This window comes from Catharus ustulatus, chromosome 4, assembly GCF_009819885.2.
Source record: "Catharus ustulatus isolate bCatUst1 chromosome 4, bCatUst1.pri.v2, whole genome shotgun sequence".
NCBI classification, from domain to species: domain Eukaryota; kingdom Metazoa; phylum Chordata; class Aves; order Passeriformes; family Turdidae; genus Catharus; species Catharus ustulatus.
The window spans coordinates 73,307,019-73,334,840 of NC_046224.1; the positions used below are offsets into that span (position 1 = coordinate 73,307,019).

Sequence of the window (27,822 nt, forward strand, 5' to 3'; positions counted from 1 at the left end):
AGGCCAGGCTGTCATCTTTGTTGTGGTACCCTTAGTGCAGGGCCCTTAAGGTGTCTTTCTAAGTCGCCTGCCTGGATCCGGCCCTGACGCCGATCCCGCGCTCTCGGCGCGATTTTCCGCCGCCTTTCCCGGCGCGAGAACGCGAGCGGCGGGGTCAGTGGCGCCGGAAAGGCTCCGGCCCCGCTCGAGCGGCAGCAGGCAGCGGCGGGGACGCCTCTCCCGGTCGAGGTCCTGCCGCAGGTGCCGTCCCGAGCGTGGCGGCGGTGCGGGCGCTGGGCGTGGGGCAGCGGCGCTGCGGCTGGAAATGGGGCCGGGGCCGGGGCCGGGGCTCCTGTGCTGTGAGCCGGTTCCCCCCGCCCTTTGCGCAGCAGTGTGCGTGTGGAGAGACCTTTGGATGTCTGCGAGGAGGGAAGCGGCGTTCCCGAACTCGGGTCCAGGGTGAGTACGTGTTCCCCCCACCTCTGGGTTATCTCGGCCTGTGGCTCCCAGCCGCGGGGCAGGAGCAGTCGTGTCGGGGCCGTGCCAGGAGCCTGGGGCTGGCCCCGGCCTGGGGCCCTTCCTGCAGTCAAGTGTGACACGGTAGAGAAAGGAGCCGGGGGTGCTTTGGGATTTCGAATCTACACAAATGTTTTCCAAATGTATTTGCAGAGATTCAGCTGTGGAGAAGCTGCAGAGAAGGCTGCCCGGCACAGCTCCCCAAAATGAGCCTACTCCGACTGAATTCCCGAAGAGGAGGGGGCACTTGTAGCCTTTTGTGATTCTTGTGAAATTCCGTAAGTCCGGGGAAGGGTTTCCTGACTGTCCCTGTCTCCAAGCAAGCATTGCAGAGAAAAGGAGCACATAATGGCCACTGGGGTTGGCTGCAGTCCTTGAAAGCAGAGTCTGCTTTCGCCACTGCGTTTTGTTCCCTGCAGTGACCTGTGGTGTGAGTTAGCAGTTCCTGCTAGGATAAGAGTTTTATTTTCCAAGAGGCAAAGCTGCAACATCTTCCTCCCCAGGGACTGTCTCCACACAGGAAGCACAGGGGACTGGCTGAGGGGCTTAGCCTGGGACACAGCCCCAGCAGGAGCAGCCCTGGGCACACTGACATGGGAGGATGAGCCCAGGTGAGGAGCACGGCCCCAGTGTGGCATCGAGAGAGGCTGGCACGGGACAGTGAGCCCAGGTGAGTGCTCTAGCTTGGGTAGCTCTGCTGTGCACTTGGGGAAGGTGGCAGGATCAGGCAGGGAGGAAGGAATGCCCAGATGCACGGGAGCTGAGGAAGTTGTGCCAGGCTGAGAAGAATTGTGCTGGTGGCTCCTGCTGCTGGCCCTGCTGTGGGCTAGTTTGGGGCTGGCACCACTGCCAGGCTGCAGCAGGGCCAGGGTCGGAGCTGTGCCCAGCCTTTGCCTTGTGCCTGGGTGTTCCTTGGGAACAAAACAGTTGTGCTTGTGGTTTCTGCTTGTGTGGCTTGTCCTGCTGTGGTGTGGTTTGGGGCTGCACTGGCAGTGCTCCTGGACAGGGCCCTGGCTGCAGGGGGATCAGGACAGGATCTGTGTCTGGGATTCAGCTGTGCCCCACAGCTGTGGGAGCCATGGCTGTGAAAGGAGCTGAGAGAAGGTGCTGCACCAGAGCTGCCCGAAGGTGGCTTCTCCCCACACCATCAGCAACCACCCAGTGCGTGCTGTTGCTGGTTTGGCTTCTGGTCACGGGCAGGCTGGGATGATCCTGTCCTGCTGCCCGTGACCAGAGGCTTCTGGTTGTTCTGAGGCCTTGGTGACTCGTTTCATTTGATGTTTAATGTTGGGCTTGGCTTAGCTGTGTTTGATGAACATGGTTTGTGGTACGTTTAGGCTGGGGTGGGGTTTGTGCCGTGCCTGGCTCAGTGATGTTTATCAGGGTGTGCAGTGCAGTCCGTGGCTCCCCAGTCCGGCTCTGAGGCAGGGTGAGGGTGGCTGGGTGAAGGTGCTGGGCTGGGCCAGGCCCTGGGTGGGCACAGCCTGCCCTCAACACCAGTATTGTTTGGTTGCTGGTTCCCAAAATGGTCCTTACTGGGCAGAGAGGTTGCAGCAATCTGTGCCTCCTTCTCTGCTCTTCTGGTTGGAAATGGGCATTTTTTGGGCTGAGTACTGAGCTTTCCTGTTGTCATTTCCCCCTATCCTCTCCATTCTCAGTGCACAGCACTGGGCAGTCTGTGCCCAAAGCGAGGGGCAGCAGGGAGGTAAGGGTTGCCCCTGCCTGCGAGAGGGAGGCATCTCCTGCGGGTTGTGTGGGGCTGTGCACCCTGGGGATGCTGACTGACTCCTTTTGTGCAGGGACAGAGGAGATGCTGCTGTACCACGTCCCCAGGAGAGCCCCTGCCTCACTTCTACTCTCAGGGGTGGGATGGGAGACACCTCCACACAGAAAGTGGCACTTGGCATGGCTTCAGTCCCCAGTGGAAGAGGCTGGGCTCCTGCTGCTCAGAGCTCGTGATTAGGGACACCCACGCCTGCGCCTGGCTTGGGATGCAGGGTGCACTAATTCCAGATCCAGCCACGAGATGTTCCTGCTGCAGCTGCAGGTAAGCTCAGCCCTCCCTCAGGGACACTTGTGCCTGTTACAGCTCCAGCTGATGGACCCTCTGCACAAGAGCTGTTCCTGGTTCTCACAGCTCCTGCTCCTGGACCCGGCCAGCATCGGGGCAACGGTGGTGCAGCCGGGGTAGCGAGGGAAAGCTGCCGGCATCAGGGCAGCGGCGGCACGGGGCGAGCCCGCCGGCATCGGGGCTGCAGCGGCGCGGGGAAAAGCCCGGGGGGGCGCAGGCCTCCCAGAGCAGCACATGGCTCCCGGAGCGCCGGGAAGCGCAGGGCTCCTGGTGTGGCACGGGGCACCCGGAGCGCTGGGGCAGCGCGGAGCTCCTGGAGCGCCAGGGGGGTGTAGGGCTCCCAGAGCTGCACGGGGGTGCCAGAGCACCGGGGCGGCGCGGGGAGGGAGGGAGCGGGCTGCCGCAGAAGCCGCAACAGCCCCGAGCCGCACCTTGCCAGCTGGTGCCGGGGGCAGGTGGGAGTGCCGGGCCCCGCACATGGGGAGGACTCTTGGGGCTGCATTTAAATGCTACGTCAATCTGTGAAAAATGTTTGCAAATTGAGCACCTACCAGTAAACTCCACGATCGCAGGATTCCATTACTAATTTGTTACTTTGTTGCGTGCGGCACGGATCTTCGCGGCAAAAAAAAAAAGTGCACCTTATATAATGTACAAAGTTGTGAAATTTGCCAACTCCTGGAGGTGCGCCTTATAGTCATGAAATTACCGTACTTTTATTGTGCTCCTTACGCTTGAAGCTGCCCTGGTCACGGTTAAGTAGAACAGTTACAGAACTTTTTTGTTCATTTCTTTTCTGTGAGGTTTTGGGTAGAAAATGTGTGGGGATAACCTCTAGCTGTCAGGTAGCCACAGGCTGACCACCTCCTGTTGTCTCGCAGGTCCCTGAGGTGGATTCCTTTCTCTGCAGTCACCGATGCTTTTCCTGGAATCTACCATTTGATGTTGAAGAGCAGCAGCTGGAAGATGTGTTGAAGCATCCTCTTCGGTGTAGCATTTCAAGCAGGGGTTGCAGTCAGCATGTCAGCTGAGGAGTGTGTGACAGTGGGAGTGCGTGAGTGTCCGTGTGAGCTTGTGTCTGTCTGCTGCTGCTGATGTCTGCCTGTGCAAGTGTGTGTGCTGACTGCTTCTGGCCTTGTGTCAACGCTGAGTTTGTGTGTAAGCTCAGAGTTGTGGGGGGTGGACAAGTGTTCTGGTTTCTGTGTGCTGCTTCTGGTTTGGGTTTCCTGTGTGAATAAACAAACTGTAATTAGCAATTCAGAAAAACAAACATGAGTATATTGCATGAATACATATTTGGCTTGCATTCCCCTGTATTGTTCTGTATTTGCATTTGCTGCTGCATTTCCATGTAGTGCTCTGGATGTAAATTCACCCTTAACAGTGTGTCCATAGATTGTATTTGTAATGGAATTTGTACCTGTACTTGCCTTGTTTTGCTGCGTTTTCCTGAAGTATAAATAAAAAATTCATTCAATAAAATTAAATCACCCTTAGTTAAGATACCCCCTTCTTCCCCTTGACTCCTGTCTTTCTTGATTGTGATTTAGTAAGTTTTTTCACTGTATTTTTGCTTTGCCTCTCACTTTACCTTTCACTCTATTTCTGACTACATTGCTGTCTGTCTTTCTAACTCTGTCTCTCTGCTTCTGTAATTCTATTTCCTTATATCACTATTTCCCTGTAAGTCTGTTTCTTTTTCTCTCTAGCTCTCTTTCACTATTTTCGCTAACTCTATTTTTCTCTTTCTTTCTCTTTTGTATTCGCTCTAGTTTTAACCCTCTGTCGCTCTTTTTTAAAATCTCTTTTCTCCTCTCGCGTTTCTCCTCACATTTTTGCTCTGGGACCTCCGAGCGTGGGAAGGGTGGCGTAGTGCTGCCGCCGTGTGGGGTCAGCCCGGTACTGCACCCAGCCCTAGAGCGAGCGCCCCCGCAGTGCTGCCGCCGTGTGGACATGGAGCGGTACTGCACATGCCCCTCCCAAGAGCGCGGCCCCTCGCCGGTCGCCACTCCCTTGACCTTCTTAATATGGCGGCAGAAAGGGCGGGAAAGCAAGGACCCCGGTGAGTCTAGTGGACCGCCTGTAGGCGGACCCCCCTTCCCGGCCGCCACTCCCTTGACCTTCTTAATACGGCGGTGTTTCCGAGAGTGCTGAGACGGGCTGTGCGCTCAGTAGCGCCACGGCCACGCGGGGGGTGCCTGCAGTACCGCGCTGTGCCCACACGGCGGCAGCACTGCCGCCCTTGGCCGCAGCGGCGCGGAGCCCGGTGCGCTCCCGATCTGCCGTGAGCAGAGCAGAGAACAGCATCGCTACCCGGCTGGGTGGGAAACCCGAGCGCAATTCCTGGGAGACATCGAGGGCATGGGGAGCTGAGCTTTTGGCAGCGGGAATTGGGTGAGAAGGGGAGAGGGGAGATCCCCAGGACCGCCTGAGGACAGCTCTGCTGGGTTCGGGTATCCTTGCCCCAAAGACTGATCCCGCTTGAAGGGCACTGGAGGAAGCAGCGGGATGTGCGGGGGGCTGTGCTGGAACCCCCCAGCCCCGGTCAGGAATGAGGGGCAGTGCCAGCCCCACAGGGACCCGGCCGGACCCGCAGTGCTTCCCCATTGTCTCCTGTGGTGCTCAGCACCTGGCGTTTCATTGGAGTCCCGCGGGCTGAAAACCCCACGGGAGAACTGGAATCAGAGCAGATCACACAGAAGCCACTCCAGCCTTGCAAAGGAGCTGTTCCACAGGTTTATTTTTCTCTGTGCGTTTTTAATTCAAAGCAGAAAACGCTGCCCGCCCTTCCTAGCCCCACTCCCCCCAGTATCCTTTATTTTTAGGATTTCTCTATGAGAACCCTGCCTACCTTGGGTAAGAAATTCCCCCTCAGCCGCAGGGGGACCGGCGGGGCTGGGGCTGGGGCTGTCCCGGACCAGCGACCGGCGGGGCTGGGGCTGTCCCGGACCAGCGACCGGCGGGGCTGGGGCTGTCCCGGACCAGCGACCGGCGGGGCTGGGGCTGTCCCGGACCAGCGACCGGCGGGGCTGGGGCTGGGGCTGTCCCGGACCAGCGACCGGCGGGGCTGGGGCTGGGGCTGTCCCGGACCAGCGACCGGCGGGGCTGGGGCTGGGGCGGTCCCGGACCAGCGACCGGCGGGGCTGGGGCTGGGGCGGTCCCGGACCAGCGACCGGCGGGGCTGGGGCTGGGGCGGTCCCGGACCAGCGACCGGCGGGGCTGGGGCTGGGGCGGTCCCGGACCAGCGACCGGCGGGGCTGGGGCTGGGGCGGTCCCGGACCAGCGACCGGCGGGGCTGGGGCTGGGGCGGTCCCGGACCAGCGACCGGCGGGGCTGGGGCTGGGGCGGTCCCGGACCAGCGACCGGCGGGGCTGGGGCTGTCCCGGACCAGCGACCGGCGGGGCTGGGGCTGGGGCGGTCCCGGACCAGCGACCGGCGGGGCTGGGGCTGGGGCGGTCCCGGACCAGCGACCGGCGGGGCTGGGGCTGGGGCGGTCCCGGACCAGCGACCGGCGGGGCTGGGGCTGGGGCGGTCCCGGACCAGCGACCGGCGGGGCTGGGGCTGGGGCGGTCCCGGACCAGCGACCGGCGGGGCTGGGGCTGGGGCGGTCCCGGACCAGCGACCGGCGGGGCTGGGGCTGGGGCGGTCCCGGACCAGCGACCGGCGGGGCTGGGGCTGGGGCGGTCCCGGACCAGCGACCGGCGGGGCTGGGGCTGGGGCGGTCCCGGACCAGCGACCGGCGGGGCTGGGGCTGGGGCGGTCCCGGACCAGCGACCGGCGGGGCTGGGGCTGGGGCGGTCCCGGACCAGCGACCGGCGGGGCTGGGGCGGTCCCGGACCAGCGACCGGCGGGGCTGGGGCTGGGGCGGTCCCGGACCAGCGACCGGCGGGGCTGGGGCTGGGGCGGTCCCGGACCAGCGACCGGCGGGGCTGGGGCTGGGGCGGTCCCGGACCAGCGACCGGCGGGGCTGGGGCTGGGGCGGTCCCGGACCAGCGACCGGCGGGGCTGGGGCTGGGGCGGTCCCGGACCAGCGACCGGCGGGGCTGGGGCTGGGGCGGTCCCGGACCAGCGACCGGCGGGGCTGGGGCTGGGGCGGTCCCGGACCAGCGACCGGCGGGGCTGGGGCTGGGGCTGTCCCGGACCAGCGACCGGCGGGGCTGGGGCTGGGGCTGTCCCGGACCAGCGACCGGCAGGGCCGCAGGCAGAGCGGGAGCGGCAGCGCCGGCTTGGGGCGGCTCCTCCCGTGCACAGCGAGCCCGGTCCCCATCCCAGTCCCGGTGCTGCCCCGCTCCTCCGGCACCGGGAAACCCAGCGGGTGCCGGCAGGACCCAGGGCCGGGAGCAGCCCCGGTTCGGCCCAGGGGAGAGGGCCTGGGCCGCGAGCGATGGTCAAGGCGGGGAGCCGGGCTGGGCTTGGGGCTCTGTGAGACGGCCTGTCAGGAAGGGAGGGCCTGGGGTGGGAGAAGCCGGGGAGATAAACCGCCCCCAACCCGAGGGCCCCACCCTCTCACCCCTCCCCCAGAGAGGAAGAAGAGAGGAGAGGCGGGGAGAGGACTGGAGGGAGGTGGGGGAGCATTGGGGGGCGGGGTGTGAGAGAGTAAGGGGAGTATAGGGACGGGGCGGGAGGAGCCAGGGTGGAAGGGAAGGAGGAGAAAGGAATAGGGTAGGGGCGGGGCATGGGGGCCAGGCGGGGATAGGGGTGGAGCCAAACTGGGAGGGTGGAAAAGTTTGGGGAGGAAGGAGGTGTTTGGAGGAGGAAGGACGGCGTAGGTGGGGGAGGAAAAGCAGGGAGAAAGATGAGGTATAAGGGAAAAGAAACACAGAAGAAAACAAGTATATAGCAAGAGAGAGAGAGAGCGAGCAAGAGAGAGCCTAGCCCACTCACCACGAACTCCTCGAGCTGAGCGGCCCCCGCCGTTTAAATACCCGCAGCCCCGCCTCGCGCATGCGCTCTGGCGCCCCGCGCACCTGTGCAGACCCCGCCCCGCGCACCTGTGCAGGCCCCGCCCCACCCACGCCCTTTAAGAGCGGCCGAGCCGCTCCCGATCTACTCCACGTGGGAATATTTCTTCTGGGGTGCGATGGGACCCTCGCTGCGCGATCCCGACCTAGGGGCTGCTCCCGGTGCTGTGCAGAGCTCGAGGTGCTCAGGTAGGACCCGGGGTTGATTTTGGGTTTTGTCGGTGCTCGCTGGGGGATCGCAGCAGTGCCGCCTCTCCCCGAGCCGGCAGGGTGCGGATCGCAGGATCGGGACGGGACTGGGGCCGGGATCAGAACCGGGACTGGGCTTACCGCGGGCAGCCGGAGCCGCTCCGGGACGGGCGCTGGGCCGAGCCCGACGCTGCCGCTCCTGCTCCGGCCACAGCGGGCTTGGGACTCCGGGCACGATCCCTCCTCTGCTGCAGGGAGCCGGGGCTCTGCCGGTAACTGTGCCCGAGAGAACGGCGGCGGAATCTCCTCGTGCGGACGCTGGATCGCCGCTGGAACCGGCTGGGACACCGGGACCGCCGTGCCAGCCCTGGCACCCTGAATCCCGCCGCTCCCATCCCGCGGTACCGCCTGCACCCCGCGGGTGTGCGGAGCCCCCGGAGCCCCCAGCGGAGAGCAGCGCCGGGCTCCCCTTCCCCGGGTCCGCACAGCCGCGGGGCTCCTGCCCGCCGCACCCCTGTGGGACGAGCGGGGCTGGAGCACGGCAGGAGCCGCTCGGCTGGGCACGGTTCCACTCGGGCTGCTTCTTCAGCACCGCCGGGTGAGATACTGCCCCCCTCCCTCACAATACAAAAAAGCTCTGTAAGGGCAAAACCTCGTTTACTGAAACTCATCTGAGAGTTTTCTTCTTTATTTCTAGATTACAGTGTGTATTTGGGTCTACCTAACTGAACCAATCTCTGGGTCACAAGTATGCACCTCGCAAGGAGGAGAATCCTGAGCACCAGCAAGGGACCTGCAACTCCTTCTTTTCTGCTGAAGCTGCTTTACACACCAGCCCCTGCTATGGCTGTAAGGTAGAACTGGCTGGCAGCCAACACAACAGCACCCAATAATCCCGATATTCCTGTCCTTTCCAGGATTTATCCAGCAAATATAAATTTGCTCTTGCAATTTTATTTTTTTTTTTTTTAAGGAGGAAATGAGTAGGACAAGTCCTGAGGCTATCCTTGCTGCAGGGCCAAAATTCTTCTGGAGAGTGGCAGGGAACATTTCCTGCAGGTGAGTGTTGCTAAAATGATGGCAGCTGCTGAAGCTGGGGTGCTTTTGTGGCCCAGAGCTGCTCTCAGTGTTCCCTGCTCACTTCCAGAGATGTTCCTTGGTGTTTCTGTATGTCCCAGCTGGCAGGGAATGTGGGGCAGGAGGAGGCCGGGAGCCCCTGGAAGGCAACCAGCACCTCTTGTCCTTGGGCTCTGCGGTGTCCTGCCTGTGCCAAACACACCCCAGGGATGGGCGCTGGGGTGCCCGGGCAGCGCTGGCACAGACACAGCTCAAAGGCGGGTCCGGCAGGGTCCCTGTGGGGCTGGCACTGCCCCTCATTTCTACCGGGGCTGGGGGGTTCCAGCACAGCCCCCCGCACATCCCGCTGCTTCCTCCAGTCCCTTCAAGCGGGATCAGTCTTGGTGGCAGGGATACCCGAACCCAGCAGAGCTGTCCTCAGGCGATCCTGGGGGATCTCCCCTCTCCCCTTCTCACCCAATTCTCGCTGCCACAAGCTCAGCTCCCCGTGCCCTTGATGTCTCCCAGGAATTGCGCTCGGGTTTCCCACCCAGCCGGGCAGCGATGCTGTTCTCTGCTCTGCTCACGGCAGATCGGGAGCGCACCAGGCTCCGAGGAACAGCTGGAATTCCCTGGTGATGGCAGCACAGGCTGCCTGCAGAGGGGCTCAGGCAGCAATTCCTGGTTCTAACCTCCCAGAGCTCCCACGCAGCTGCCAGGTATGTCCTGGCCACCCCAAATCCCTTCCCTTCCAGCCTGAGGCCATTACCCAGCAGCAGCAGCATTAAAGCCAAGGCAGTCTTTCCTCACAGGTATTAAATCTCTCAAGCATAACCCACAGAGATTCTGTAATCAAAGGTTTAGGTGGGATGAAGGTGGGAGTTTTTGAGGGAGCCAAGTGGTAGTGCAGAAGGGATGGAAAGCTTTTGCAGGTGAGTCCCACTGGGGGTGTGCTGAAGGCAGGGATGTGCACCCCTTTCCTGAGGGAAAAGAACTTGCAGAGGTCACTGCTGAGACTCTGAAAGGAACTGAACTTCTGCAGGGAGAGATGTCCTCCTATGTGCACGGGGGCTGCCCTGGAATGGGCCGGGAGCGCCTCCAGCCCCTGCCTCCTCCTGCTTGAAAACATCACCTGGAGCCCGAGCTCAGGGGGTTAAATCAGCTGAATTCCAGGCAACTCTGTCCAGTGCTCCCAGGGACATGGGTGGGGTGGGGGGATGAGGGTTTGAATGAGCAAATTCTTTAGAATATTCAGCTGTCCCTGTCCTGATGCTGCTGAGCTTCCTTGGAAGCTCTGCCGGTTCCTGGCACAGCTGGTGTTCAAGGGCAGCTCTGCATGGGAATAGCCACACCTTCATGAGGTGCTGTGAGGTTATGGCAGCAGGAATGGAGCAGGGAATTTGGGGCTATGGGATAATTCATGGGAAGTAGCAAAGCTGATAGGGAACCCCAAATCTGAGCACTGCACAGAGAACAATCTTTGTGCTGCCCTGTCAGCTCAAGCCCCTGGGCTGGGAAGTTTTGGGAGTCAAAGGTATGGAATTACACAAATCACAGCAACTGAGCTGTGATCACCCAGAGGGACAATCCAAGTCCCCAACAGTTTCTCCACAATCCACTCTGGGGGAAAACACCCTATGCCTGCCAGGAGCTCTGACTCTGCTTTTCCTGCCAGCTCCTGAGCAGTGTCAGGGCCACCACAAGGGCTTTAAAATCCAGATAAACCTCAAATCCCACACAGTGACTAATGCAAACAAAGAACTGCATTGTTGTCATCAAAAGCTCAAAACTTGGTTAATTGAGGCAGGTCTAAGGAAAAATCCAGCCATCCTAGGCTGAGGCTGGAGCCCACTCATAATTGATTGTTGGTGTCTCCTGCAGACTAGGAATAGCTCTCTCATTCTTGTCTTGCTTCATCTACTTTTATATCCCTGATTCAAATGGAGTTATGCAGACTTCATGTTTGCTATCAAGCTATGAAGAAGCCTATTGTAACTAGGCTATGCTTTTCTTAGATGTAAATGTGCATGCAAAATACAAAGAGCTTTGATACTGAGATTGTTTTCCCCCTGAGGTTTGAGTACTTTATCATTTTAATAATATTCCATTTTCCTGTTGCACTCAGTTTTAGAACATCTTTTGTATTAGCTCTGAGTATTATAATTCCTTTAAAATTCCTCTGGAGGGCACTATTACCATAACTATACAATTAGCTACGGCTGGATGTAATAGAGATGAACACTAAATAGCTTTGTTGGTAGGAGACAGTGTTTTTTACCCCAGACAGCTTCTTTACTACTCTGCTTTAGGGAGTATGGGACACCTTAGTTACAAAGAAAAAGAGAATTTAGAAGTTATAACTGTAGAAGTTTGTTAAAAAGGTGCTGTGGATTTGTCTGGGTCTCTTTTCTCCCCATCATTATCTTTGTTAGCAATTACTAGAATCTGGTAAAATCGCTCAAAGGCTTTGTAAAAGCGATATTTCCCAGGACACAAGATGATTTGTGGTATTTGGGGAGGGATGGATGGAGAAGCTGATTATCTTTGGACTCTTCCTGCTCTCTTGCTCCTGTGAGACCTGTGATTCATTCTGTGTTCCACAGGGCAGAGCCAAGGCCATCTATTCCCCCAGGATTTAGAAAAGCCAGCACACCATCAAGAGAGGGAAGGATAACAATTTGAAGCCAGGAAAGAGTGGGACACACCTGGGTTTTTGACAAGCTGTGTGGTTTTTTTTCAGAACTGAGAAGGAAATCAGAAGTGAGCCTCACAGTTCATAGGAAGAATTTTTTGAAGCAGGAATCAACTCCTGGAAGCTTGGAAAAGTCAAGCTGGGAATGAAGTCATCTGTCAGATCCAGCTGCCCTCTCGTGTTCACCCAGCAGATTGCAAGATCATTTCATCTCAGTGCCCTGAGATTCCAGGAACTGAAACCAGAGCTAAACTGCAGTCCTCCAAGAGGCTTTGACTTCTTTCAGGGCAGGTGGGTTGTGTGGGGTTATTCCCTCCTGCATTTTCTGGGAAGCATCATAGGTATGTAAAGAAAAAAATATTTTCTTACCTTTAGTTTTACTACTTTCTCATGTTCTTTTTTATTTTATGACTTGCACATATAGTTAGTTCATCTGTTTCCCAATTAGAATAGAAATTATTCAAGTGGGTGAAATATTTTAGTGAGAGTTATGAGGGCTTTGGGATATTGTATCACATAATAAAAAAGATACTGATACACTGTGGGTTTAATTAGGCCATCAAAAAAACAAAAGAAGCAAGGGTATATTTCAGTCCCCAGACCTGTATTTTGTTTCAGGATCTTTCCTCCTTCACAAATCTGCATTGCCACACTGAATACTCATAGCTTCTCCTCTTAATCACTACCCTCCTCTCCTGGGGTGACGTTATGGTGGCTTGTATCCCCAATCGTGTGTTCTGTTTAAGCAAAAGTTTGTTTTGTCTACTTATCAGTTGGCTCCCCTCCCCCATGTCTGTGCTTGGGAGGCTAGCTCTGCTGGCACAGGCGGGCTGCTTGCTGGCTGCTAGCTGCTTTTGTTTGCTTTACTTGCTTTTGTTAGCTTTAGTTTTGCTTTTGCTTATTAGTTAGGCAGTCCAATCTCTTTCTGTGGACTGTTCTTTGTTCTTTCCCCCCTTTCCTTTCTGTATACTTCCTGAACCTGTTTGGACCGGACTTGGATCACCGAGGAACACTGGGACCCTGCAATTTGAGATCTGCAGCAGCCACTCTCAGCGCCGGAGACTGACACTACCCAGAGGAGAGACTTTCCTGAGTTTGTCACCCTCTCACACCGGTGAAAGAGTTTGGTTTTTTTTTTTGTCATCCAGGGTTGTTAATTTTCTTCTCTTGTGTTGGGAGTGTTTTGTTTAATTAATAAACAGTTTTTTTCCACTTTTTCCTCTGAGGAAATTCTTCCCGAACCCGGTGGTGGGGGAGGAGTCTTGGGGGCTTTGTTTGGTTTTTTTTTTTCCTCTCCTGGGGGCTCCTCCAGGAGGTTTTTTCCCTAAATTTGCCCTAAACTAGGACACCTCCCATAGCAATTGAAGCATTTTGGTTTAGATTAAATATTCATAAAACCATACAAGTCAATGACATCAATATTGCAAATAGATGTAAGATAGAGAAAAGAAAAAAAGGTCAGATTTTGGGTAGACCAACCTTGACATTGTCCTTTTAAAGCACTCCCGAGGCAGCTTTAACTTTGGCAACCAGCACTCCAGCAGCCTCTCACCCTAGGGCCCAGTCATCGTGGCTGGATGACAGAGGTCAGCATTTCACATGAATGAACAATTTCTCCAGTATCTAAGGTAGGCATTCAGCTCCCTCTCTCTCTTTTCACCTGTCCTTTAAAGTTGGAACTGAGACTATTACAGACGCTGTGCATGATGCAACAAAAATCCCTCTTTCTATTTACCCTGTGAAACCTTAGGACAGGAGTGACCCCCTCAGAGTTGGAAACAGAGACAGTAGGCACAGAAGGGCTCCTCTTTCTGTCCCCCTACACCAGCATTTTTTCCCCTGCATGTAGCTTCCCTTGCAAACAAACCCCCATTCCCTCTCTGCCTCAAGCACCAAAATCTTTCCAGAGCTTACCAAGTGTGAGCAAGTGCAGTGGGGCCAAGCAGGTGCAGCCCCCAGATCCACTTTTTGGGTAGTACATTTCTTCCTGCTTCAAATGTGACTGGCACTTCTAATTAAGGCACCAGGCAATACACATAGATCTTCAGGAACTCAATGGGGGTTACAAATCTAGAAGTTATAATCAAAGATTTAACTCTTTGGTCCTGAAATCCAAGAAACAAGCATCTTGCCTGTTATTGGTTGTATGATGCAGATGGGTAGGGAAGCACAGGTATCTGCTTCAATTTTCTGCACAGCTCTTAGAATGCTTAGAATGCAACCTCTGTCACTTTGGTTCAAGCTCAGTGTTGGAGTAAACTGGCGAGGCAAAAACAGAGAATTCTGGATAAGGAAATCTGCACTAACTTTGTTGTGCTGTTACATAAACAGTCAACTTCTGCACTCCCAAAATTCCAAACTCAGATCCCATTTCTCTGGCTGAGGCTAGCTCTGCTTTAAATTGGTGTGCAATTCTTTTATGGGAAAAAAAAAAAAACCCAAAAACATTCAGAAACAAATCTCTTGGCACCTATTAAATACAAGATAGTGATTCAGCAAAACAGATTAAGAAGGCTAAAAAAAAAGAGAGAATTTTGGAATTTACTAACTACTTTACAGCATTTAGGATAGCCATAAGATAATTTTGTGGTCCCTGGAGCCACATGTTGATGTCTCCCACCTGAAGTTCCTCATTAAAGAAGTGCTCACAGCAGCCCATCAACTGAGCAGAAACAACTGTGAAGCAAACCCATCCCTCATGAGTTGCCGATTTTCCTAAGAGCCATTATGGTCACTGCATTTGTAATCCAAAGGAAAGATTTAAGCAAATAAAATTATCAAAGGGCTATAAGACTTGAATTTATGACAAGAAAAGATCAGGATTCTGAAGTTCTGAGTACCCAACTTGCCCAATCTTTTCAGAGATTGGGTAACAAAAATGCTAACATGTGCAGGATTAAGCTTAAACCTGAGATTTCATTGCAGAGAGCACCACTTAGGCTTTTCCAGGCAGGAGCCTGAAACTCAGTAGACTATAGTTTAATGCTGGATATGCATCTATTTTGACAAATATACCAATGGAGGAAACATTGAATTGGGCATGGTTCCCCTTTCTGATAACAAGAGAGAAGCTTAAGCCACCCTGATGCTGATAAGCTTACAGAGGCACCAGAAAGACACCCAACAAATTATTGTGCACTTTTTTTTTTTTTTTTTTTTTTTTTTTTTTTTTTTTTTTTTAAATTCAAGCATTTCTGTTTTCTGGTCACATGGCTCTTTCCCTCACATCTGAACTGATAAGCTCCATGAACTTAAGAAACTTTGCAGGAAGAACTGTGAGGTTTCATGGCACCTTTGTTCTTTTATTTGCAAAAAAGCAAAAGCTCTGCATCTCTGAGGGCTGAATTGCAGCTAGAATTCCCTGGAGCCTGGCCTGAAGGGGCTGTTGCTTCAGTGAATTCAATTTTTAAAACAGATGACAGGCACTCAGGGTGGAATTCTATCTCCAGGGGAGTTTGATGGGGCTTTCTGCTACTGTCTTCAGATAGGACAGGATTTCACCTCTGCTTCAGGGAGCAGAAAAATGCTGCACAACATTTCTTTTGTAAGGCTGAGTTTGGCAGTAAAACTCAAATGATGATGCTGACTTTTCCTGAAAACTCTTTTAACATACAAGAAGTTTTTGATCCTCTGTCTTATCCTCAGAGAAGAGAATGAGGAGAAGTGTTGAAGGATTTTGCGTTTAACTTCAACTTACATATAATTTCATTTTTCTGAATATTTTACCTTGATCTCAGTAGCATGATTAGCATAGTAAGATATGGGCTGTCTTAATACTGCTGGATGTAGGCAAGAAGGGCAATTAGGACAGCAAAAGGGCAACAAATAAACCAGGCAAAGGTGTGTGGCAATGGATCAAAAATCTGAAGCAAAGAACAGCAAATAAGGATGGGAGCAAAGGAGAAAGTCACCAAAGAGGGCAATAGAGTATGGAAAAAGAAATAAGCAGAGGAAGGAAGGCATTATCTAAGGCAGAAGTGCAATGGAGGCAAACAAAATATTAAAACAGCAGAGAGACACTGCAGAAATGGAAAACAAAGTTGTGGAAAGCAAACAGACAAATTATGAAAATGGCATAATGACAAGAATAAGGGAAGCAAACGAACTGAAAGAAAACAGAAGGACACCCCTTTACCTCTGGGAATACATTTAATTGCAATCAGGAGGTGACCACACTTAGTGGACTAAATTCCAAGGGAATTAAGGGAAAAAAAGCACCCCACATTCCCAGTACCGCAGACCACCACAGGTCCTGAGTGAGAGCATGCCAAGCTGCCCCTCAGTGCTCTCAGCCTTTCTCCCAGCTAGCAGGATTTCTCTCTTCTCTGTTTTTCCCCCAACATTTTTGCCAACCTCACTTTACCTCCCTAACTGTCTCTTGCCTGTTTCTCCCTTTGCACCTCTGTTTGCTATTTTACACCTTGATTTAAAAGGACAACTGTAATGAGTGCTTTTTCCCACCCAGCAGTGACTGAATGAAGGATGACAGCACATCCACAAAAAGTACAGAACAATTCTAATGGAAGGTAAGTGCATCAAGGAGAAAAAAAGAAATCAAAAAAGGACAGTGCAGTTCAACAATATTTTGAGGGCAGTTCAGCGAGCTGCTTCTGCAAAGCATGCCCTTAGCAAAAACTCTTCCTGATCCATTCTTTGCTGTAGAGAAAGGAAAGCAAACCAGGCCTGGAGCACTCATGAAGCACTTCAAGCATTCATGGTGTGGTGGGCTGTGAATGACATTTACCATGGTAAATGTCATTTATTAGAGCTCCTCATTAGCAGCCATCCTGCTAAAACCAGGGACACGGTTCTAAGACCATGACACTCATTTTGGGATTTTGTGCTCAGCAATGCTCTATCAACTGATGCATTGTATTAATGTAGCCTTAACTTTCTAACACTGTATTCTGCTCATAACAGGTGGATTTAAGGGGCAGGAGTGGAACTAACTAAGACTTTGTTTCCTCCTTGAATAAAGCCCTGATTGGGGTGGCTCAGCTGGGACTCTGCACAACATGGGTCGTGCTCCCTGTGTCAGTGACATCTGTTATGCACTAGTGCAGATAAAATTGATGTCTTCCCATGTGAAAGCAGCTTTATAAATAAAGTCTGTGTCTCTCACTGGGCAGAATTCTGGAAGGACAGGAAGAATCACCTTGGTTATGGGCATAGCTGAACTTGCACCATTCTCATGGTGAACATTCCTGGATGGAAATAACTACACATTTTTCAACTTATCTCTGTTCTCTGATTAAATTCTTAATCTTTCAAACCCAAGACTTTTGTCAGAATATAGAACTTGCTAGACTATTTATTCCACCAGAAAAGCTCCTAAGTTCTATGATGGCTTTCCTAGTCAAAAAAAACCAAACCAACCAACCAAAAACATAACAAACAAACAAAAAGCCACAAAGTCCAACCCAAGAGAAAAAAGCACCCCAGGTGATGATTGCATTGAGCAAGAGTGTGAATCAGCTATGCACTATATTATACTAGGAGACTTTAAAAAGAGCAAACAAGGAAACAAAACCATGTAGAAGAATACTTTTGAACATTTTCACATGAATCAAGCATTTCCCAAAAAGAAAACCAGAAGAGGTCTGCAGTCCTGACCGTTAAAGTGAGGGTGTTAAACAGCAGACAACTCAGGCAAGCGAAAAATCACAAGCATGATCCTTGAAATATTCTGACAGCTAGACAAAAAGTAAACCTCACTGCTCCAAGACCAAGAAGAGAGCCCAACTGTACAACCATAGCTTTTCAAATTGCCTTGCAAGGATGATGCAGTGAGCAGTTTTTCCCACAAGCGAGATGGAAATGCAGCATCCACTCATTTCTCCTTGTGCTGCTGGAGTTGCCCAGCTGGCCGACACTTGGCCCCCGAGCTAAACACTTATCACACTGAAAGCTCCAGAAATATTACAGTTTTCCAGTTAAAACATTCCAGTGAACCATCAAAGCAATGGGCAAAGGGAACTGCTAAGCATGAAAACCAATAATTGCTAAAAACATCACTTCACTTACAGCAGAGGAGAGGGTGGTCTTTAAACAGCAGGGATTACAGAGTTTAAATTCAAATTAAAAAGTCTGTTCATATGGCTCTGATGACTGCCATCTTTATGCTCCATGATTTCAACATACAATTAAAAGGACGTCTTCTCAGTAAATGATTCATCATTCAAACTTACTGTAAAGTGCTCTCAGTGTTTATCAGAAAAAGCAATGCACATCCAGCTGAGCACCAGGCAAAGCTCTCCCTTCTCTGCCAGGTTCACCTGACTGTGAGCAAGTTTCTGCTTGCACATCCACATTTCAGATTTACCATTTCCCAAGGCCTGGGTAAGCATGCAAACCACACACCAAGACGTGCTCTGTAAACTGAAAGCTCCTGTGTGAGTGCAATTCTTTTCTGCATTAAAGTCTCTCTGATGTCTAGCAGCCCTGTTTACGCACACACTTAAAATGCACACAGATCTGGCACAGGTTTCTAAAATCCTGGTAAAAAAGAACCCCTTTGAGACCCTCTGCTAATTCAATGATAGTGGTTTGAGCTTTTTTAAGTGATCATAAAAGATGCAAGAGGAGGCAAAGTGGTCACAGCCCAGTTCTCTAGCAGCACACAGATGCCTGAATCAGGCTTTCTGCTGCTGAAATAGTCATCAGTGCTTCACAAACAAAGCGGGTACAAGTCCAGCAAAGCACATCAGGGCACTCCATCCCTGCAGAGAACACTGAGGTCAACAGCTTGGATACTTTCCTAAAAGTATGAATATTCCTCAGCTCTTTTGCTGAATAGGGATGAGCTGGTCCCCCATCCAGCAATCCATTACGGTGACAAAGTGGCTCTTAGGATGCCTAGCAACATGTGTGACAGCAGCAAGTGTTGAGCAGCAGCCAAATTCTGTCTCGGCGAGATAAAATCAGATCCAGGAGGATAATAAGATAAGGATCAGTGCTCTGTGTACATCCATTCATTCATCAGAGCACTGATCTGAGTGCAGGGAAAAAATAAAGGTTATAAGGGAAAAGGAAAGGGGGGAGGGGGAAAAATCCTCTTTAAATGTTATTAATGTTTCTGAGATTTTATGGGAACCTCGAGTAGTTGTTGTCATTGTCAGTAACATTTTTGTGAAGGTGCTGACTGGCAGGAGGAAGAAGCTGTGTTAAAACCAAACTATTTGCTGCCTTTCACTCAAGCCCCATTCTACAACAGAGTACTTTCACAAAAGCTGCAAGAGGAGAGTTTATCACTGTAAATAAGACATCCTCTGTCAGAGACTGCACATATCCCTGTTAATTTACTGTAAATTCCTTAAGGCAGAGACCATTATTAATGCTAAATACATTAAAATTCAAGTTGAATAGCAGGAAGGAAAATAAGCAACAAGTTAATTAAACTTGAAACAAACACTTCATTGGGAAATGCTGCAAACACCCCTAAGGAAAATTTGGAGTGTGGAAGAACAAAATGAAATCGATCAAATGGGAAAGAAAATGTTTGCAACTTAAAAATAATATTCTGTCTTCGATATATAAGCATGAAATCAAGTGTTTACTGGAAAAAAGCCCAAAAACCTTAGCTGTTTTCAGGACACTCAGCCTGCTTTTGCCTGTTTTACAAGGTTAGTATGGGAATTAGAGTCTTTTGCACATGCAGAAATAACCTGGAAATTCACATTTGTGAGAGGAATACAGGCTGAAAGACCATTACAAGTGTTTCCACTAAAACACAAAACATACAATTGTACCTTAATAAATGTGAAGAAAAAGTCTGTATTACCAGGGGAACAGTCATGATAAATGAAAAAGTCTGTCCTCTGGGTCTGACTCAAAACAAACCTTTAGACTGAGTTTTCATAACAGGAATTTCTAAATGAAATGTGACCGTACCTCTGTGTCAGTTGAGTTCTGTGTTTGCTTCAGGCAGGTTTTGAAAATCTGTTACAGTCATCAGGATGGCCACACCGCCTCCAGCTTCTAGAGAGGAAATCAGTGTACACCTCATATTAAAAAACTAAAATAACATAAAATATATAAACACAAATAAATAAATAAATAAATAAATAAATAAATAAATATTATATGCTGATACTATTAAAAGCAGCAGACAAACTCAGTGATGATCATGGCATGAAGACTCCTGCAGTCGACATAAAAATTTGAATCTTCACAATTGTGGTGCCTTAGTTAATTAGTTGCGTCTAATTCATTATATGGAAATAGCAACTTTCTTAACAAAAAGAAGGTCAAGAGCTGAAGGGTTCTCAGTCCACTGAGGAGGTGTGGAATGGACAATATGCCCATATTATATATCCATATATCCCCATATATCCACGCTTCCTTAGTAATGATAAAAGGAGCTCATGCCAGTGCTGAGGAGAATCTCTTTTTTCAGACATGGAAGCTATTTCTATCCTTCCAGTCTTTGTCATCTCTCTACTGAGATGCCATTTCTAACATCCCCCTAATATTAACAGACTTGCAAGACCACATGGGAAGGATTTCTGACTCATTTTTCTGACTCGTTTTACTCAGGCCTCCTTGCAACCAAGTGATATATTCAGTACATTTACTGCCCTGCAGAGAAAGGTAAATCACAAAAGGGCAAAGGGGTGAAATCCTAAAATCCACCTCAGCGCTGCCATCCAGGACTGGCACCCAGACAGTGCCTCAAGGGATCAGGGCTCATGTGCTGGATCCACTCTGAACTTGAATAATTTTCTCTGTTCTTAAATTTCTCCATTTGTTTATTCCTGGAGAAGCTTCTAACCATGTTCCTCGAAGAAAACATGCAAGGAAAGAGCTTTGTAATTTCTTTTTTTGATACTCACAGGCATACAGAAGGCAGAACTTGAAAGTAGACAACTGAACAATTAAAATCCAAGAACTGTTCTGTATTGGTGAGAAACTGTTTGGCTCTTGAGATGCAGATGTTAATCTCCCAGATGAGGACAATATTTTTTTTCTTGCAGTAGATTCCTCATGCAATAGTAGTGATTTTCTTGTCCTGTGCTTTTCATTTATACCAGTACTTCTGTATGGCCTTCTGAATAAATAAGGGAGTTCCATTAAAGACTGCACCACCGGGGAATGTACTTACATTAACTGTAAAAGCTGAAAAAGCTTGAGGAAAACAGTGTATTTCCATGCCCCTTCAATAAGCAGCTAAAAGGCCAAGCCCAGATTGTCCCTATTTCACTTATATCCAGTTTTTCCTCATTCCAAGCAACTTCAAGTTCTTAATTTTAGTTTAATTTTCTTCAGCCTTCTATTTTGGACCACTGTAATTCTAATTCAGAGCTTGCAATTCCTTTCAAAAGGTTTTGGATCCTCCAACTTTACAAGATGTTCCTGTGCCTGATATTTCACATTAATCCCACCTCCTAATTCTCTAATCATCTCAAATGCCACATGACATGGAGCCTCAGAGGATAAACTCACTGCTAACATTCCTGCTGGCTTGTGAGTCATCACAAGTTAGGGACTAAGAAACTGTAAATGAAAAATGCTTCTCTGCAACTTCCCCTGAAACATTTCACCTGATCAACAAATGATGCTCAGGGGACTTCTGTCTTCTCAACATCATCTTGCATTCCAGAGATAAAATATTATTGAATCAAAAAGCTCGGGTAAACTCAAATTTAAAGTAAAAAAAAAAAAAGAAAAAAGAAAAAAGAAAAAAACAAGAAAAAAGAAGCATATAAATTCCTAGGAAAGAAAAGTCACATTTCTCAAGCTATCAGAGTTCAATTCTTATTGTTATAGCATTCTGCAATGGCACCTCGATGTCTCAGCTGAGATTCACACCTCATTCTGCTCTGTGCTGCATGAAAACTTGGTGAGAAACAGTCCTTTCCCTTCTGTGTTCAAAATCTGCATAGAACCAAACCAATACTCCAAGTAAAGGCATTTATAGATCACATTCCTGCTCTTAGACCTGCTTATTTCTGCCGTGGAGTTGAGATAATTGGGATGTCTCTCAGGATCATCCCTTTCAGCAGGAGTCAGGAAGGAAAGCACATCAAAAGAAGGTTCAAATTGTCTCACAGATGACACAATTTAGGAGTAAGGTGGAGGTTGGGACCAGGATCTTAGCAGCTCCATAAAAAAATATCCCATTGTCCATCTTCCCCATGGATTCTGCTGCCTTTGCTCAGGACAAGTAGGGAGGATGTTGGCCAGTGCAAAGCTCATTTATGTGGGGCTGTTAATGCACTATTGAGCATTAACACTATTATGTTAACTATATTATTAAACACTATTATTTATTAAACACTATTGAGTGGGGTCAAAGAAAGGAGAATCTGCCCAGGCTGTGTTGTGACAGAGCTCTTGTTTTGAGCCTCATCTTCCTCTGCTGTCCTCAGCCCTGATATTCCTTCAAACTTTTGATAAAATACCAGCACTGAGACATGAGTGATTTGTCATCTTTATACCTTGTAAATGCAGCATAAAAATAAGTTGGACTGATTGAGATTACACTGTTGAGGTAAAACAAAATAGGAATCAAATCCAAACTGACAGCTACATCAATTTTATTAGTTTGAAAAGAAAAATTTACAAAAAAACTCTAATCCAAAAACCAATAAAGCACTTTGCCAAATATGATGTTATCTGAGACTCGTCATATTAAAAAAAGTTCTATTAAATCTCCCACTTTCAAGTTCAGCATCAAAAACACTCAGTTTAAATGATATTTCTGTCATTTTTTTCTTAACCTTCATGAAAAATTTACTACACCATGCTTAGAATTACTTGAATAATACATATCTTGTTTTAAATTCCAGTTGTTACATGCACTCATAAAATGCTATTTGATTTGATTTTTTCCTCCCACACCTTAAGCAAAATATGTGACAATTTTGTTTTCTCTTGGGTAACATGTATACGAGCTAAGCCATTCCTGGGGGATTTTCAATTGCCAGCTAATCCAAAGCTTATTTCTTTTAGAATTGCATCCAATGAACTTAATAGACTCAAGGGGCTTTTTTTTTTTGGGGGGGGGGGGGGGGGAGTTGGTGTTTTTTTGTTTTTTTGGTTTTTTTTTAAACTCCAGAGTGTGTGCAGGGTTGTTTTTCGCTTTGGGTAGTCTGGGGTTTTTACATAAAAAGGTCCATAATATATTTTCTCTTTTCTAGTTCTCACACACACACAAAAAGTAAACTACAAGCACATAGCAGCATGGACAGCAACCTCCACTGTCATAAAGGTTCTGACCTTGCAAGATGGTAACAAATGGTAATAAATCCTTTTCCAGAGTCTCTTTGCTTGTATCATTATTATATGCAAGTCCAAGGATATTTACCATATCTTCCACAGAGAAATTGTTAAATGGAATTGTTCAGTAAAGAAAACAATAAATAAAACATACACAACCCCTCCCAATTCCTTATGCTTTGCTGTTCCTTTGATCCTCCCACCACCTCAATCATATGAACTTGTCCTCAAAACAAAACCTCACCTTGTCTTTGCCTTTCTCCAATGTCTTCACATCTAATTTTTCCAAACCAAACCCTCGAATTGATTTTGGATCTCATATGTCTGACTTAGTGGATTTTTGAGAAATAATGGAGCTTTTATCCCCATGTTTTGGAGCTGACATCAATAATGGCCCTGGTTCTAAACAGTAAAGTAGGTTTCATCCTTTTGATGAAACCATCCCAAATATCACAAGGTCAAAATGATCTGGGAAACTTGGAGGAGAAGTCTCTCATCTCGACTTAAAGCAGTTCTTTTCAATTCCTTAACTCTTAATGAACCCCACAGAAAAAAAATATGAGCATACAAAAGTCTTCTGACTGATTAAAAAAGAGGATATCCCAAGAGAAGCTAATTTAATATTAGATCAAATGAACTGGAGTTGAAATTACCATGTTTTTGTTGACTATTTTAACATATTCAGGGAAGGCACAGGGATCTTTACAGATTTCTGAGTCTCTTTGTAGTATCATTCTTCACATGTTGTACCAGTCAGTGTGGAATACATGGATTTGAAGGGATGAGGGGGTGGGAGATGTTGTGGAGTGGATTGCTGATGCACCCCAGAGAAGTTTAATAAAGTGATAAAAGAAAAATCCTATCATAATTAATTTTCTGGTTTTTTTTTTTTCTGTGTTAAACTCTGCAAGCCTCTAACAATAAAGCTCCCCCGAACGCTCGCTGCTTTCATAACAATTAGTAGCTCAGCTTAATACAAAATCAAATTGTCAGAGAAGCCACAGTGCTCTTCCCCTTCCTCATTCCTTGTGTTGTGATCTCTGACTAAAGGAAGACTTATCCAAGACTTCCAGGAATACTTTCTGGCAAATTTCTTGCCAATGAAGAAATCATTATAAGGAAATGCAACTCTGCTTCTCAGTTTAGCTCTGTTTTCCTCTTTCAGAGCAGCAGCAATGCTTTCTTATGTCACTTAGGTCACAAATATTTTACAGCAAGTTGGGAGAAAGCAGAAACTGCTTTATTTAAAATTTGACAGTCAATACTGCTTTGGGTGTACTTTAATAATACAAGCAACCTGTGAGCTGAGCCACTCCAGTCCATTTCAGCAGCCTTATTTTGGGCATCCTATTATATGTCTGTGGCTTTGGACACAGAATTACAGAATGGTTGGGTTGGAAGGCACCTGAAAGATCAGCAACTGCCCTGCCATGGGCAGGCACATAAACGAGAACTGTTTTTAATTCTGTCTGAAACCCAAACATTTCACAGCAGCCTCTTCTCATTTGTCCTACATTCCCTGAATTGGTAAACAAAATTGTTCTGTAATTAACAAAGAAAAACCCATCCTAAATCCATAGACTATGGCTCCAGGAGAACAGAAATAGTGATGAACAAAGTGCACAACTATGTGTACAGTCTGAGTTCTCTTCCAAGACCTAAAAATGATCCCAGATTAACACAGCAAATAAGTGTTAATGCATGGATGTAGTACCAACTGCACTTGAAGGCAATGGAAATGTTTAGGTTTTTCAGTTTCATTTGTTTCAAGTAGATAAAAAGAGCTTTTCTTCTAGAACACTGAAAGATGATGGGCTAAAATTTGATACAGTGATGGTTCAAAATTCAAGGAAAAGAACAGCTACACAATAACTGCAATACTGGACTCATTTTAGTACATAACAGTGAGACATGGAGCACAGTCATGGAACTATTGACAAACTAGCTCTCATCTTTGTCACATCAGCAAAGATAAAACATTCCCAAAACTGCTTCCCAAAAACCACACAAGTTTATCCATCAGTAGGACAACAAAGCTGAGCAGTCAGGCAGATCAAAGATGGTCAGTGACCTGTGCTCTCACAAAAGAGATCAGAAAACTGCAAGTGCTGGCAGAAGATGGAGTGGGAAGAACCATTTCCTTTTTACGTCTAACATTTCCTTTTTAGGGCCAACATACACACTGGAATTGCTGAGAAACTTAGTGGGCATTAAGCGCCAGTCTTTGCACAGTGTTACAAGAGAGGACAACTAATCTGAACAGCAAGTGGGAGACATTCCTCTTACCAAAAAAAGAGCAAAGATAATAAGAAAGCAAGGGTCATTGGCAGTGAAAGAAATACATTTGCAAAAGCATTAGGAAAAATTTCAGGTGTTGATATCAGACCTACAGCAAATAGACCTACAGCTCATTTTTGGGAGCACAGTGTGAGACATCACTGAAGTTACATGACAATCCTGAGTTGCACACTGAGATAAAGAGAGACTTTAGGAAAATAAATCAAGAAATAACAGTTAAAAAAATCTATGTAATTGTGAAAAGTGCAAGAAATGTTGGAGGTTTTGACTTCAGAACTGTAAAGCACTAAGTAAACTATTCTAGACAGACCTGTGAGTTTTAACACAGCTGAGAGTTTATTGTTAGATAGGTGAGGGTAAAATGCTGAAAGAAAGAAGGTGCAGTATTTAACATGACAGAAAAGTCACCCTAAAAAGGTGTTTTCCTCCAAGTGCTGATCCCATTTCATCACATATTACCAGGGTATGGTGGTACAACCTGCAAACACACACTAAACATGCCCTTACCTTGTGTGAGAGACTGGAACTTTGCTGGCTATTGGCTCAAAACAATCTGCTGTAGACACAAGGGAAGAACAACAGCCAACAAACAAAAATAGTATTGGAACAATTGTGCCCAAGTTCTGTTTTCTTTTGTTTTGCTTGGTTGTAACACAGAACAACATTTTACACTTTTTGTGCCTTCCCCACAATTCAATTAAACTAGAGGAAGGATTGCCGCTATTTCACTTTCTTTGGCACTCAGTTGTACTGAGTCTTAAACCATTCATGTTACCTCTGATGGAAAGTGTTACATAAAAGCATGGCATACAGAGAAGATTTTCAGCTCAATATTGTTACAGATCCTTTAATTTGTTTGAGGAATTGATTGTGTGCCTACTGTTTATCAGCCCATAGAAGTTGTTCTCTGAGAGGAAACAGAGAAACAATTCTCAAGCCTGTTTTTGGGGCTATTCCATGTACACATTCTGGAGCTGTAGCTATTCTTCCAGCTGTGGAAAGCAGATTGGACACTTTCCCCACTGTGCAGCAAAGCTTATGCTGTTCTGCATAGGGTATGCAGACTCTTCTGGTAACCTCCTCAGCAGATTAATAACTTATTTTATATCTCTGATGTGACACTGTTTTAGTCATAAAGCAGAAGAAACAGATGCAAATTCACCAACTCACCTCTCAACTACCCTGATTTCTTCAGTCCAAGCACTGAAGCAGGATTTCATCACACAGAGCTGTGTATCCTCGTGCTTTTATATAAACCCAAAATGTGTTAATTGATACTACCTAATTCTGGTGCCACCAGAAACTTCTCACCTTTGGCATCATCCTCCAGAATCTGGTTTTGGGTTTCTTTTTGTTTCCAGAGCAGTATCCCCAACAATACAACAATTTGGTAAGACACAGAATATAGGCCATAAAAACAAAGAAATTTACCATTTCTGCCATATCTCTGTGTGTGTATCTAATATTTTCCACTCAACAGCTTGCTGTTAGCAAATGACCCTGCCAGGCTTAGTAGACGAGACTACAATTATCAACCAGAATTTAGAACTGCAAACTGTCTGCATTTAACATGTTAGTATGTTTAAAGAGTAAAAGGTGAACAGAAATCCTGAAATATAAGAAAGCAAGAGCATCACTGCTAGCAAAGGGACAGGTAAAACACACAAATTCCCACATGGGAGAATGCAACTGGAAGTAATGATTTTTTTCCTGGGACCTAATGGAAAACATGAAATTACTTGCATTCAATGATCATATTGTCCATATCTGAGTAAATGCTTGGCAGATAAACCAGTTTAACCTGAAAAAGATGAATTAAACTTAAAAAAAAAATAATAATTGTTTAAACAAAGGATAATAGTGTGACACAGACCTTGGGAAAAATATGTAATGAAGATTTCCAGGCCGGGTGGGTCACTGGGTAACATACAGATTTACAGAGAATAAATGTGATCTCATGCCCCAAGAGGTGCAGGTGTAGACCTGGTGAATTATTAGAACAACTACAGAAATCTGAGTTCACAATGGCATTTGAACCAGATGGTAATGGCAGTGTCTCCAAAGCAAATCTTGTTCACACTACGAAGGCTCTGAATTCAGGACAATTATCATTCCCTTACACAGGGAAAAGAACAGCATTGATCAGCTGAAATACTCCTCAACTCACCAAGAACATGCAGTTCAAGGCACACAGGATACCATGATCTGCAAGGACTGATGGAGAGATGATAAAAATTCTGTAAATAATAGTAGCAAGGCTCCAATGAAAAACAAATCAAACAGGGATGACTGCAAACCCAGACATGACTGTGGCCAGGATTTTGATGGATTAAGACTAGGCTACAACTGGATAAAAGTTCTGGGAGATAATGTATAAGGCTGCTGCAGTAATTGGTAACAGAGACAGAAAACAGAAACAGTGAATGTACGACATTTGGCCAGTTCCTACAGGCACTGCTGCCTCTGTCTGGGTATTATAATCATTACAGTAATTTCACGTCCATAAGGTGCACAAGACTATAAGGCGCACCTCCGGGAGTCGGCAAATTTCACAACTTTGTAGATCATATAAGGCGCACCGGACTATAAGGCGCACTTTTTTTTTTTGCCGCAAAGATCTGTGCTGCATGCAACAAAGTAACTAATTAGTAACAGAATCCTGCGATTGTGAAGTTTACTGGCAGGTGCTCAATTTGCAAACATTTTTCACAGATTGGCGTAACCTTAAAACGCGGCCTCAAGCACCCTCCCCGTGCTCAGGGCCCGGCCCTCCTGCCCGCCCCCGGCGCCGGCTGGCGAGGTGGGGTTTGGCGCTGCGGCGGCTCGTGGTTTCTGTGGCAGCC

General features: G+C 48.2%; 1 protein-coding gene and 2 long non-coding RNA genes across 4 annotated transcripts in view; 2 read left to right on the plus strand and 1 right to left on the minus strand.

The window, feature by feature from the left end:
* Positions 1-251: 251 nt before the first annotated feature.
* LOC116995988 lies at positions 252-4,089 on the plus strand. The gene is made up of 5 exons (XR_004417848.2): positions 252-438; positions 649-773; positions 999-1,165; positions 2,295-2,542; positions 3,448-4,089. It is a non-coding gene; the product is annotated as an uncharacterized LOC116995988 (long non-coding RNA).
* Positions 4,090-5,400: 1,311 nt separating this feature from the next.
* Positions 5,401-7,158, plus strand: LOC116995638 (spidroin-1-like). Its single transcript, XM_033058493.1, has one exon. The coding sequence runs from the start codon at positions 5,401-5,403 to the stop codon at positions 7,156-7,158; it is 1,758 nt and encodes a 585-aa protein (XP_032914384.1).
* Positions 7,159-12,771: 5,613 nt separating this feature from the next.
* Positions 12,772-27,822, minus strand: part of LOC116995711 — a 61,348-nt gene continuing 46,297 nt past the window's right edge. For both annotated transcript variants that reach the window (XR_004417770.1, XR_004417769.1), the window contains 3 exons: positions 20,296-20,510; positions 19,355-19,441; positions 12,772-13,723 (listed from right to left, as the gene is read on the minus strand). This is a non-coding gene — a long non-coding RNA (uncharacterized LOC116995711). The remainder of the gene's footprint in view (positions 13,724-19,354; positions 19,442-20,295; positions 20,511-27,822) is intronic.